Genomic DNA, 13,038 nt, shown 5'->3' on the forward strand with positions numbered 1-13,038 from the left:
CCAGGCGGTGTACCTCAGTCCAACAGGTGCTGGGCCGGTTCCCGGCCCCTCACCTGTTGGGCTGAGTGTCAAGTGACGAATCCTTGACTTGTACTACCCTGTCTCCATGCAGCCGAAGCCGCTAGGAGACACATCCCATCATAGTGAACTATAATGGGGTATGATCCCGCATAGTCAGGATATCCTATTTATTAACGATGCAGCTGGGAACTGACGAATCGAATTAATTCCCGTTCTGCTACCAACCAATCAGAAACCAGAATTGCTGCATAAATCTTAAACCTTTCTGTAGCAATTTCGCATATACTTTTTCCGTCTCAACACCGGAAGAATCTTTTGCTCTGTGGATTCCAACTCGAGAACTGTCTACTGCAAACCAGTCAACTCCAGGACTTGTATCACAGCGAACCATCGGAAACTGCTCTGTCTACTGCAAACCAGTCACCTCTCAGGACTTGTGTAAAACAACGAACCATCGGAAACTGTTCTGAAACTAAACATGGCTTACACTTCTAGAGTTTAAGACCAGTGCACGTTAAAAGCAATGTATCCTATGATCAATAAATTCTAAGAGCAATTTCTTCTAATACTAATATTTTCTTAGGGCAATTCATTCAAAAAGCAATATATTTTTAGAACAATATTGTCTATGATCTGTGTAAATCTTAAGAGCAATATGTTTAAAGAGCAATATATTGTAATTCTTGCAGATTTCGTATATATTATTATAGAGTTAATGTTCTATCGATGTTTATATATTATAAAGTTGCGATTTCAAAAATAAAAAAATATATACCCGTGTGATTTGGGTGCATCAGCTTGAACCGAAGCAGAAACTAAAACATAAAAATGCATATCATTCAAACACTACCGTGTTCGAATATATGATTGTGGCAGTTTTAGTCATTTCGAACTGCTTTAAAGCTTCAACGCTCACTCATTTTTCAACTAAATTTCAAACAATTATTACAGTTTGTAGATCACATTCTCAGCTATATTGAGATTTTTTTTCAATTTTCGTTCAGTAAAAAAAAAGTTATAGTAGATTTACTGGCGTTCAAAATCGTAAAAACCAATGCGTTTTAAGAACAATGTATTCTAAGATTTAAGAACAATATATTTTAAAGGCAGTTAGGCTAAGTGCAATATATTCGAAGATCAATGAATTCTAAAGGCAATATATTCTAAGATCAATATATTCTAAGATCAATATATTCTATGATCAATATATTCTAAGAGCAATGCATTTTAAGAACAATGCATTCTGAAACCAATTTATTTTAAGAGCAATACATTCTAAGAGCAATGTATTTTAACATATACGCATTCTAAACGCAAAATAGTCAATGATCAATGCATTTTAAATCAATATATCTGTAGATAAATACAGTCTAAGATCAATGCATTCTAAGAGCAATATATTCTAAGAACAATGTATTTTATGAATCTATATATAGGGTAACGTGTGTTATTTATTTTTGTGTCACACTTACATATGAGTGATTGTCGTTTTATTGTTATGGACTTCTATTTCTTGTAATAAATAATTTTACCAAGAATTCTTCATAAATTTTGGTTTCGGTTTCGATTATAGCTGAGGACATTCAAGCTATATATATATATATATATATATATATATATATATATATATAAATATTTATATATATATATATATATTTCAATAGAAAAAAGCGAGCATGCAAAGTATTATGTTTAAACATGGAAAAGTAAAGGACTAGTTGTTAAAACTGGACAAGAAAAGGACAAACTATTATAGTAAAAAATATAATAAATTTATAACTTAAAATATTGCAGCATCAAGAATTTGCTATATAATATTATTAATTGAAATTTAAAAAAATTCTAAATGCTGAAATATTTTAAGTTATAGATTTATTATATGTTTTACTAGAATATCTTGTTCTTTTCTTTTCCAGTTTTCACAACTAGTCCTTTACTTTTCCATGTTTAAGCTTAACCATATTACTTTTCATGCTCGCATTTTTTTATTGTAATCCATGATTTTTCAGACTTCCAGTAAATTCACTTGTTCTTTGTTTAATTTTAATCTTATTTTTTTGCCCCCATAAACATAATATACACATACGTAATAACAATGTACGGCATTCTTCTGCTTCAACAAAATCCCTCCAATTATCGCCCTTTCATTCTTTCATACTCTCTGTTTCACTTATTACTCTTCTTTTCGCGAGAGCGATAAATTGATAACAACAGTAGTCGCTGACGCGACGTTGTTGCTATGGAAACCAGTCATAAAAAACGTCGCTCACCTCATTACATATTTTTTACGATTTTGAACGCCAGTAAATCTACTATAACTTTTTTTTTACTGAACGAAAATTGAAAAAAAATCTCAATATAGCTGAGAATGTGATCTACAAACTGTAATAATTGTTTGAAATTTAGTTGAAAAATGAGTGAGCGTTGAAGCTTTAAAGCAGTTCGAAATGACTAAAACTGCCACAATCATATATTCGAACACGGTAGTGTTTGAATGATATGCATTTTTATGTTTTAGTTTCTGCTTCGGTTCAAGCTGATGCACCCAAATCACACGGGTATATATTTTTTTATTTTTGAAATCGCAACTTTATAATATATTAACATCGATAGAACATTAACTCTATAATAATATATACGAAATCTGCAAGAATTACAATATTATATTTAAACACACTTTAGTACCGAGGTACGCCGTACGTACGTACTTGTTTAGATAAATACTTTTAAAGTTTTAATAAAAGAGCTACAATAATTTCAGAGCGTTTCCATTTACACTGAACATCTATAGAATGCCAACATAAATATATTACATATGGATGAGTCGCATGTGGAATGTGCACAGGTCCTGCTAGTATAAATACATACAGAATGACTATTTTATTCCTATTAAATCACCTGTGGATGGCCGTTAAGCTACAACTAAGCTAGGACTATTAACTGCAAACCTGCGGAGAGGACTACAGAAAGTAAGTCATATCTTATCTCAATTGGAGAATAAAAGAATATAAACTATCACCATGTTTTGTATTGTAGATTTTCTAATAATATAAGACAAAAACGACCCGAGTTAATTAACAAACCCGACAAGCAGCTAAATCCCACCCCTTCACAGTAGAGATCCCTAGATGTAAGGGAGCCTTTTATTCCAGTAATTTCTTCCCCAGGACAGCTAGACTTTGGAATTCCCTGCCGGGTCCCTGCTCCCCCAACTGTACTGACATGCAGAAGTTCAAGTGCAACGTGAACCAACATCTTGCTGCCCAACTTCCTACACAGTACCCCTGATGCCTATGTCCCTGATAGTAGCCCCCTACAACAAAGTAGCAATATGTCTTGTTTGGGGTGAAAATGTAATAAATAAAAAAAAACTGACAACCAGTAGCAACCTGCGAATATAACGGTCGTTGTGATATGTGGCGACCAGATATATATTGTTTATAACAAACATATATATATTTTTTAAATTTCCTTCCTTTGAAGATTGTAGCGCGGGGTATGGGGCAGCCAAACCAGTTGTCAACATTGTCCTGCTTTTTAATGTAAACCAATCGAGAGCTCTTTTCAGTATCCTCGCTGTTCCCTTAAGTGCAATTGTCTGAATCTCTTTTGCACTTGGTTCACCAGGAATATTAGTTAGGTAGGACTTCAGGTTCTTATTCATACGCCCTTTGGCACCTGTATTAACTGGTATGATTGATATCTCCCTAAGATTCCAGTTTCTTTTCATATCATACATGAGACCTTCATATTTGGTTCGTTTCTCTCTTTCAGCTCTGTTCAGACCTCCATCATTAGGGACACTCACTTCAATCAAGGTTGCAACTCTCTCTCTGACTTATTCCATATAACTATTTCAGGTTTCATAGCAGCATTTTCAAGGTAGGTGGATGTGGGTATTACTTATTTGCAATATAAGGACTTGCTGCTACACTGGATGTTTAATTTTTCAGGTGGTCCAGTGGAGATACTTACATACTCCATCGAAATGTGTATTTATCTAATTCGATGTGTTTAATTATCTGGAAATATATAAATCTTAAATTGTTATGGAAATAACTCACCCTGAAGCGTCCGTTCTTCCAGTGATAGTACCTCATGTAATCGTGCATGATTTCATAGAAGCAATCAGCGATGTAGTCACACCTCATCATGTCCATGCTGCTCTTGGGATAAAAATCTAAAATAACAGACATTGAGAATCTTGCATTTAATTAAGAAAAAAAGAAAAATATTATAGAAATGAAAAAGTTGACAAGCGAAAGTTTCTTATGTTTTATTCCCCATTCCCCGTTTATGAAGCACGTAATATAATGTTTCAAAATTTACTGATTTTACGTCCTTTATACACAAAAGCATTTAATCGCCGACTGCCATTAACAACACGAAGTGTGATCGCAAACTCAATCTAGAAGCACAGTAAAATAAATTTCTCTGAAATATTTTGGTATTTCTTCCTCATCAAGTTTTTCTTAGAGTTCATATTTACAATCGATTGCTATCGCTGCATTTCGAAACATCGGTTCTCTCTTTCGCTCTAAAAACTTTCTTAAACCATCTCTATTTCTACAAATTTATTAGGTTGTCGCAAAAAAAAAAAATGTTTTTTAACGTTAAGTAAATCGAATTATCTTTACGATGTTATCATGTTTTTAATGTTTATTATATTTATAATGTTTATTATGTTTATGATATTTATTGTGCTGATTTTGTTTAATATGTTTAAGATGCTTATTATTTTAATGACATTCCTTAAGTTAATTATGTTTATTATATTTATTATTGCATCATATTTGTTATGTTTATGTTGTCTATTTTGTTTATTATCTTTATCAATTTTATGATTTTATGTTTGTTATGTTTATGATGTTTACAATCTTTATTATATTTATTATTTTTATTATGTTTTTTATGTTTATTATGTTTTTTAAGTTTATGATGTTTATTATATTTATTATGTTTATGCTGTTTATTATGTTCATTATGTTTATTATAGTTATTATATTTATGATCTTTATTATATTTATGATGTTTATTATGTTTATTATATTTATTATATTTATGATGTTTATTATATTTATGATGTTTATTATGTTTTGATTTTTATGATGTTTATGTAGTTTATTATATTTATTATATTTATGATGTTTATTATATTTATTATGTTTATTATATTTATTATGTTTATTATATTTATCATGAATATTCTATTTATTATGTTTATTATAATCATTATGTCTATTATGTTTATGATGTTTATGATGTTTATTATGTTTATGATGTTTATTATTTTTATTTTTTATTATGTTTATTATGTTTTTATGTTTAATATGTTCATAATGCTTAATATGTTATGATATTCATTATGTTTCTGATATTTATTATATTTATTTTGTTTATGATGTAAAAAAGTAAAACACGACATTAATTTTGTTTCTGCCCACTTGAGAGTTTTGATAGAGTTGTTCTAGTGGTCTCCATAATTTATTTTTCTCTGCAAACTCTCTTTCATTAATATTATGCTTCTAGTTTAAGCCTTTTTATGAATATTTTAATGCACGTGTTTTTTAGAATCGTTTGGTTTATTCTTTGTTTTTTTTTTGTTTTTTTTTTTAATTTCAACTGGTTTGAGTCGTTGGTCTAGTGGTATCATTTAATTCGCTGCAATATTTAAAGTATATTTTTTAATAAATACCTTGTCCTTTTCTTTTCCAGTTTTAACAACTAGTCTTTTACTTTTCCATATTTAAGCTTAACCATAATGCTTTTCATGCTCGAATTTTTCTATTGTAATCCATGATTTTTTAACCTTCCTGTAAATTCACTTATTCTTTGTTTAATGTCAATCATATTTATAGCTCCCATAAACATAACATACACATATGTAATAACACTGTACAGCACTCGTCCATTTTCAATAAAATCCCCCTAATTATCTCGCTTTCATTCTTTCTTCTCTCTGTTTCACTTGTTACTCTTCTTTCGCGAGAGCGGTGAATTGGTAGCAACAGTAGTCGCTGAAGCGACGTGATTGCTATGGAAACCAGCCATAAAAAAGCGTCGCTCACTTCCTTACGTTACGATTTTGAAATCCAGTAAATATAATTATAGATTTGAACACCAATAAATATAAATATAAATTTTTATATAGCATCTTATTCTTAATATTGCTTCCTTCCAAAAACCGAAAGATTGGGAATATCTTTTCCTGGTGACTCTTTTTATCTACATATAGTTGTCTATAGTTTTTTTTTAAATTACGGATTATATGAATCTCTTATCTTTGCGATAAATAGCTTTCAGTTTATTAGATCCTTACATCAAGTTGTTTCAGGCCTTTCCTGTAAGGCATTTCCATGCTAATATATGACATTAACGGAATTATATAATCTTATATTTTTTGTAAGAATAGCTGTTCGATTCTCTCATTTTGTTTTTAATATAATCCTCATCACATAAATAATGACGAATTCTCTAGCAAACATCGTGTTAGTCCTCTTCAATCAAGTAAGAAAATATAACAGAGGTCGTATTTTGTTAACGGAAAAGTTTCGGAACTAGCAGCCTCTTTAAGGAAGTGGAAGCTCCGTTGTCGATGCCGATTGGCAAATATCCCCAAATATTGCCGACAGCACATTAACCACTACCACAGACATAATCCCGGAATGCGACTTGGAACGTTAAGGCTGAATTATTTGCTTGTTGCAATGGAAAGCGAAAATTATCTATTTTCGCTTGCATAATGGTTGGTTGGTTGTTTTTGTTTTACTGCATATCAACCCTTTCAGGTTATTTAATGCCGAATCCAGTGATTTTGAAGAAAAAGTTTTTAATAGAATATATCTGTTGTTTTCAAGTCAGTTTCTATTTAACCCATAGTTGGGACCCTAACAAGTACTACCACTCCGGGTCATAGTGGACCTGGGAGCAATGGCAATTAAATGGTGACTTCACACTCCTGAAAGCCTGCAAGCTGAGACCTCACCACTGGATATAGTTTAAGGTCATATCCAGGACCTCGTTTAATTTGCAAATACGAATATATTTATAAATCTCACCAATTTATATTTTATCTAAATGAAGAAACAACTTAAACAAAATAATTTGAAAGTTTATGATGTTTTTTATAATTTTTCTCTAAGTTTATAATGTATTTTTAATAATTTTTCTCTAAGTTTATGATGTTTTTTAAATAATTTTTCTCTAAGTTTATAATGTTTTTTATAATTTTTCTCTAAGTTTATGATGTTTTTTAAATAATTTTTCTATAAGTTTATGTTTTTATATTTTTTCTATTAGTTTATAATGTTTTTATATTTTTTCTAAAAGTTTATGATGTTTTTATATTTTTTCTATAAGTTTATGATGTTATTTTATATTTTTTCCATAAGTTTATAATGTTTTTATATTTTTCTATAAGTTTATGATGTTTTTTATATTTTTTCCATAAGTTTATAATGTTTTTATATTTTTTCTATAAGTTTATGATGTTTTTTATATTTTTTCTATAAGTTTATGATGTTTTTATATTTTTTCTATAAATTTATGATGGTGTTTTATATTTTTCAATAAGTTTATGATGTTATTTTATATTTTTTCTATAAGTTTATTATGTTTTCATATTTTTCTACAAGTTTATGATATTTTAATATTTTTTCTATAAGTTTATAATGTTTTTATATTTTTTCTATAAGTTTATTATGTTTTTATATTTTTTCTATAAGTTTATGATGTTTTTATATTTTTTCTATAAGTTTATGATGTTTTTATATTTTTTCTATAAGTTTATGATGTTTTTATATTTTTTCTATAAGTTTATGATGTTTTTATATTTTTTCTATAAGTTTATGATGTTTTAATATTTTTTCTATAAGTTTATAATGTTTTTATATTTTTTCTATAAGTTTATGATGTTTTTTATATTTTTTCTATAAGTTTATGATGTTTTTATATTTTTTCTATAAATTTATGATGGTGTTTTATATTTTTCAATAAGTTTATGATGTTATTTTATATTTTTTCTATAAGTTTATTATGTTTTTATATTTTTCTACAAGTTTATGATATTTTAATATTTTTTCTATAAGTTTATAATGTTTTTATATTTTTTCTATAAGTTTATGTTGTTATTTTATATTTTTTCAATAAGTTTATGATGTTATTTTTTATTTTTTCTATAAGTTTATAATGTTTTTATATTTTTTCTATAAGTTTATAATGTTTTTATATTTTTTCTATAAGTTTATGATGTCATTTTATATTTTTTCTATAAGTTTATTATGTTTTTATATTTTTTCTATAAGTTTATTATGTTTTTATATTTTTCTACAAGTTTATGATATTTTAATATTTTTTCTATAAGTTTATAATGTTTTTATATTTTTTCTATAAGTTTATGTTGTTATTTTATATTTTTTCAATAAGTTTATGATGTTATTTTTTATTTTTTCTATAAGTTTATAATGTTTTTATATTTTTTCTATAAGTTTATGATGTTTTTATATTTTTTCTATAAGTTTATGATGTTTTTATATTTTTTCTATAAGTTTATGATGTTATTTTATATTTTTTCTATAAGTGTATGATGTTTTTTTTATATTTTTTCTTTAAGTTTATGATGTTTTTATGATGTTTATTAAATTTATGATATATATGATGTTTATTATGTTTATTATGTTTATGATTATTTTAGTATTAATGACATGCATTAAGTTTATTATGTTTATTATTTTTATTATATTTATTATTTTATCATGCTTATTATGTTTATGATATTTATTATGTTTATTATTTTTTGTTATGTTTATTATGTTCATAATATTTATCATTTTATTATATTTATTATATTTATGATGTTTATTACGTTTATGGTGCTTATTATGTTTATAATATTTAAAACATTTATTATGTTTATGGTATTTATTGTGTTTATTTTGTTTGTTATATTTACTATATTTATGATGTTTTACATTGTTTGTTATATTTATTATATTATATATATATGTGTTATATATATTAGATTTATGATGTTTTACATTGTTATATATATTATTATATATATATTGTTATATGTATTATATTTATGATGTTTTACATTGTTATATATATTATATTTATGATGTTTTACATTGTTTGTTATATTTATTATATTTATGATGTTTTACATATCATAAACATTAATGTTTATGATATTTTTAATGTTTATGATGTTTTTAATATTTATGATGTTTTTAATATTTATGATGTTTTTAATGTTTATGATGTTTTTAATTTTATGATATTTTTAATGTTTATGATGTTTTTAATGTTTATGATATTTTTAATGTTTATGATGTTTTTAATGTTTATGATTTTTTAAATATTTATGATGTTTTTAATGTTTATGATGTTTTTGATATTTATGATGTTTTTAATGTTTATGATATTTTTTATATTTATGATGTTTTTAATGTTTATGATATTTTTAATGTTTATGATGTTTTTAATGCTTATGATGTTTTTAATATTATGATGTTTTTAATGTTTATGATGTTTTTAATATTATATTCATTAAGTTTATCATGTTTAGGATGTTTTGATGTTTATTATGTCACCAGAAAAATACTTACTGTGTTCGCGGGCCAGGTATCTGGCAATAGCCATTGTCTCTGGCATTCTATTTCCACCATCCATCTCTAAGACGGGAACACGCATACATGGCATATCTGAAACGAAACAAATTTGAATCGATATTGGAATCTGAAAAAAATATGCTTATTTTTCTAAACGAAAAAATAATTCGTTTGTTTTTTGTCTATTTTTTTACATTAGATTCCTATTATTTCCCTTAAATTTATGATGAATTAATTAATATTTATTTATTTATTGTAAAATCCTAATGGAACTAAAACTTAAAAATCATATTAAGGAATTTAATTAAAAATAGAAACAGGAAATCAACTGTTAAAACAGCAAATATATAAAGTAAATATGGCATGAGAGTATAAACAAAAAAAACACGGCGTTAATGCAAATGTAAATGAAAATCGCGCAATGATTTTTTTTATTGAACTCCTGTATACAAGATATGAAAAGAAAATGACATCAAGCACCATCCGCATGTAATTTTACAATTGCGAAAATACATGCCTATACTAGCGGGAGCGCCAGACTTTGCCAGATCGTAAAATACGCTTAAATATGATATTTTAATTCATCCAGATTTGGTATATATTATTATAAAGTCATTATTTAAAACGTAAAAAAGTAGCTGGGTGACCTCAGCTAGAATCGAAATCGAAAGCAACACTCTAGCATTCAAAGCTGACTCCTGTACCAACGTGACACGAATATACACTGATTTAAAATAAACTAAGAATAATGTAAAAATATAACTTTTTTTTCAATTTTAACCAGTTTTGGACCCTTTTTAAACTATTTTAATCGGATAAAGACCAATAATGGAACGGTCCATAAAAATTCAATCATTTGAGGCTCATAACGCCCCACTGCGACTTTTAGTTTCGGTAGAGATAGAGTTTAAAAATATGGAGACAGACGGGGAGGCAGACAGGCATAGTAAATTTGTAAATGGGATTAGCGTAGAGGGCGGGGGCTCGAACGGCTTTGCCCGGTAGTAAAATACGCTTAAATATGTTATTTTAATTTGTCCAAATTTCGTATATATTTTAGATGTATTCACATACACGCACACAAGCTAAGTTGCTTTTATATAATAGTAGAGTGTGTGTGTGTGTGTGTGTGAGTGAGGGAGAGAGAGTGAGAGAGAGGCGTTTGCATGTATGTTTGTGTGTGTTCAGATATGCGAAAATTATCTGGCGTTTTATTTAAAACTATTTTTCTCAAATAATTGTTTTAATGCATTAAAAGAAAGTCATGTATATTCAAGCAGTGTAATCAGTGTGATTTTAGACATTCGAAAAACAACATTTAAATCACGAGGTAGCGAATGCTTACAAGAAATTGTTAATCTACTTTGTACTGGTTAAATTCCAGATCAGAATGAACAGATTATATCCTATCAAAAATCTAAAATGGTCAACAAAGCAATATATGATTTGAGTCACAACGTTTAAAATTCAAATATCGGAACCTGCCCCCTTATTAGATTTGGAGTTCTAATATTGTAATTACTATTAAGTTTTCTAATCACATTTAATTACCATTCTGTTTTAATTACTATTGAACTTTCCAACCACATTCTGTGTTATATTAAATAATGAAAATAATGCACATATACAATTATATTTATAATAAATATTATCTACAAAAGTAGAAGTTTAATGCTTACGGATTCATCAGTACAGCGATAGCCAGTAAAGCCAATCAAGCGTTTGAAACTCTGAACTCTGTCACTTTTAACACTAATTTCGAGCGAGCTAATATGTCGTTCAGCATAACAATATAAACAGGCAGTCTTATTCTCTTTCTGTTATGCATATCTAAAATATTGAGAGACTGAGAATAAAATCCATTTCTTACCATTCCTATATTTGTCCCATTCGTTGAATTCGAACCTCTTATCCATGTATTTGACGCCAGCAGCGGCCATCATCATACGAAGAATCTCGGCACGGCCGCGGCCATTGAAGTAATACAGAGTGTAGTTGGGCATACTGGTCAATATGGAATGGATAGTTCAACGGCGTATTTTGGAAAGTAAGTTTGGGCAAGACTTTCTTCGACGCGAATGATACGGAAGTAACGAATTTACTTTACTTTATATTAAGTCCACGAACAATTAACTGATTAAAATAACAGATAAACAATGCTAGGCATTAGTCTGCGTTTCTCAAAAGACACCTAATTCATCTTTAGCTGATTAAATATTTCTTTTCAAAAGGAATTGAGAGTTTAAATTGCAGTTTCGCCAATGGCTGAATACAATAGTGAAAACTTGGAATGACCTCAAAAAGTGTAAAATACTTTTTGTTCCTCCTGTAAGTCCGGTCGGTCAGCTTAGTGTGGTTGCCTTGTTTTGTTCAGGAAAAAAGCAATTATTTTCTAGCTGTGTGTGTAAACTACGGCGAGACATTAAAGTAAAAAAAAGTATTAAAAGTATTAAATAAAACATCTGAAAAAGATGGCATTAATCTGACTTGGTACAGATTTTAAACCAGAAAAAAATATCTTGAGGGCATTTACATGAACAGTCGGAAGATGTCGAAATGTTTATCTAATGGGAATGCTCGAAAAGAGAACAACTTGATTCATAATTCGATTTAATTCCTGGCAAGTTATAGGTAATTAAGAAAGTGATAAAACCGAAAATTAATTTTAGAATAAATAAGACATTTTTTTATGATTAGCGTTAAATGAGCGTCAGATGAGTTGTTATACAATACCGTAATTATTGTTAATGATGGTGCAATAATTGTTAATGATGGCGGTGATTCTTAATGATGTTGTAATGATTGTAATGGTGGTGGTGATTGTTAATGAGGTGGTGATTGTTAATGATGCTGTAATGATTGTTTATTATGGTGGTGATTGTTAATGATGCTGTAAGGATTGTTAATGATGGTGGTGATTGTTAATGATGGTGTAATTATTCTTAATGTCGCTGGTGATTGTTAAAGATGCAGTAATGCTTGTTAATGATGGTGGTTATTGGTAATGATGTTGTAATGATTGTTAACGATGGTGGTGATTGTTAATGGTATTGTAATGATTGTTAATGATGGTGGTTATTGGTAATGATGTTGTAACGATTGTTAATGATGGTGGTGATTGTTAATAGTATTGTAATGATTGTTAATGATGGTGGTGATTTGTAATGATGTTGTAATGATTGTTAATGATGATGTTGATTCTTAATGATGGTTGTGATTGTTAATGATGCTGCAATGATTGTTGATGATGCTGTAATGATTGTTAATAATGGTGGTGATTGTTAATGATGTTGTAATGGTTGTTAATTGCAGTGGTGATTGTTAATGATGTTGTAATGAGGGTTAATGACGGTGGTAATTGTCAATGATGCTGTAACGATTGTTAATGATGGTGGCGATTGTTAAT

At 27.9% G+C, this 13,038-nt stretch overlaps 1 protein-coding gene across 1 annotated transcript in view; it reads right to left on the reverse strand.

Moving 5' to 3' along the window:
- The window catches only part of LOC145265746 (S-crystallin SL20-1-like), a 21,514-nt gene extending 9,879 nt beyond the window's left edge, over positions 1–11,635 (reverse strand). The window contains exons 1-3 of the mRNA XM_080121799.1: positions 11,503–11,635; positions 9,630–9,725; positions 4,086–4,201 (exon numbers count right to left, since the gene is read on the reverse strand). Coding sequence (XP_079977925.1) covers positions 4,086–4,201; positions 9,630–9,725; positions 11,503–11,635 — 345 coding nt within the window. The remainder of the gene's footprint in view (positions 1–4,085; positions 4,202–9,629; positions 9,726–11,502) is intronic.
- Between the last annotated feature and the right edge of the window lie 1,403 nt (positions 11,636–13,038).

The sequence above is a fragment of the Euprymna scolopes genome, chromosome 40 (assembly GCF_053919585.1).
Source record: "Euprymna scolopes isolate OS-2025 chromosome 40, ASM5391958v1, whole genome shotgun sequence".
NCBI classification, from domain to species: domain Eukaryota; kingdom Metazoa; phylum Mollusca; class Cephalopoda; order Sepiida; family Sepiolidae; genus Euprymna; species Euprymna scolopes.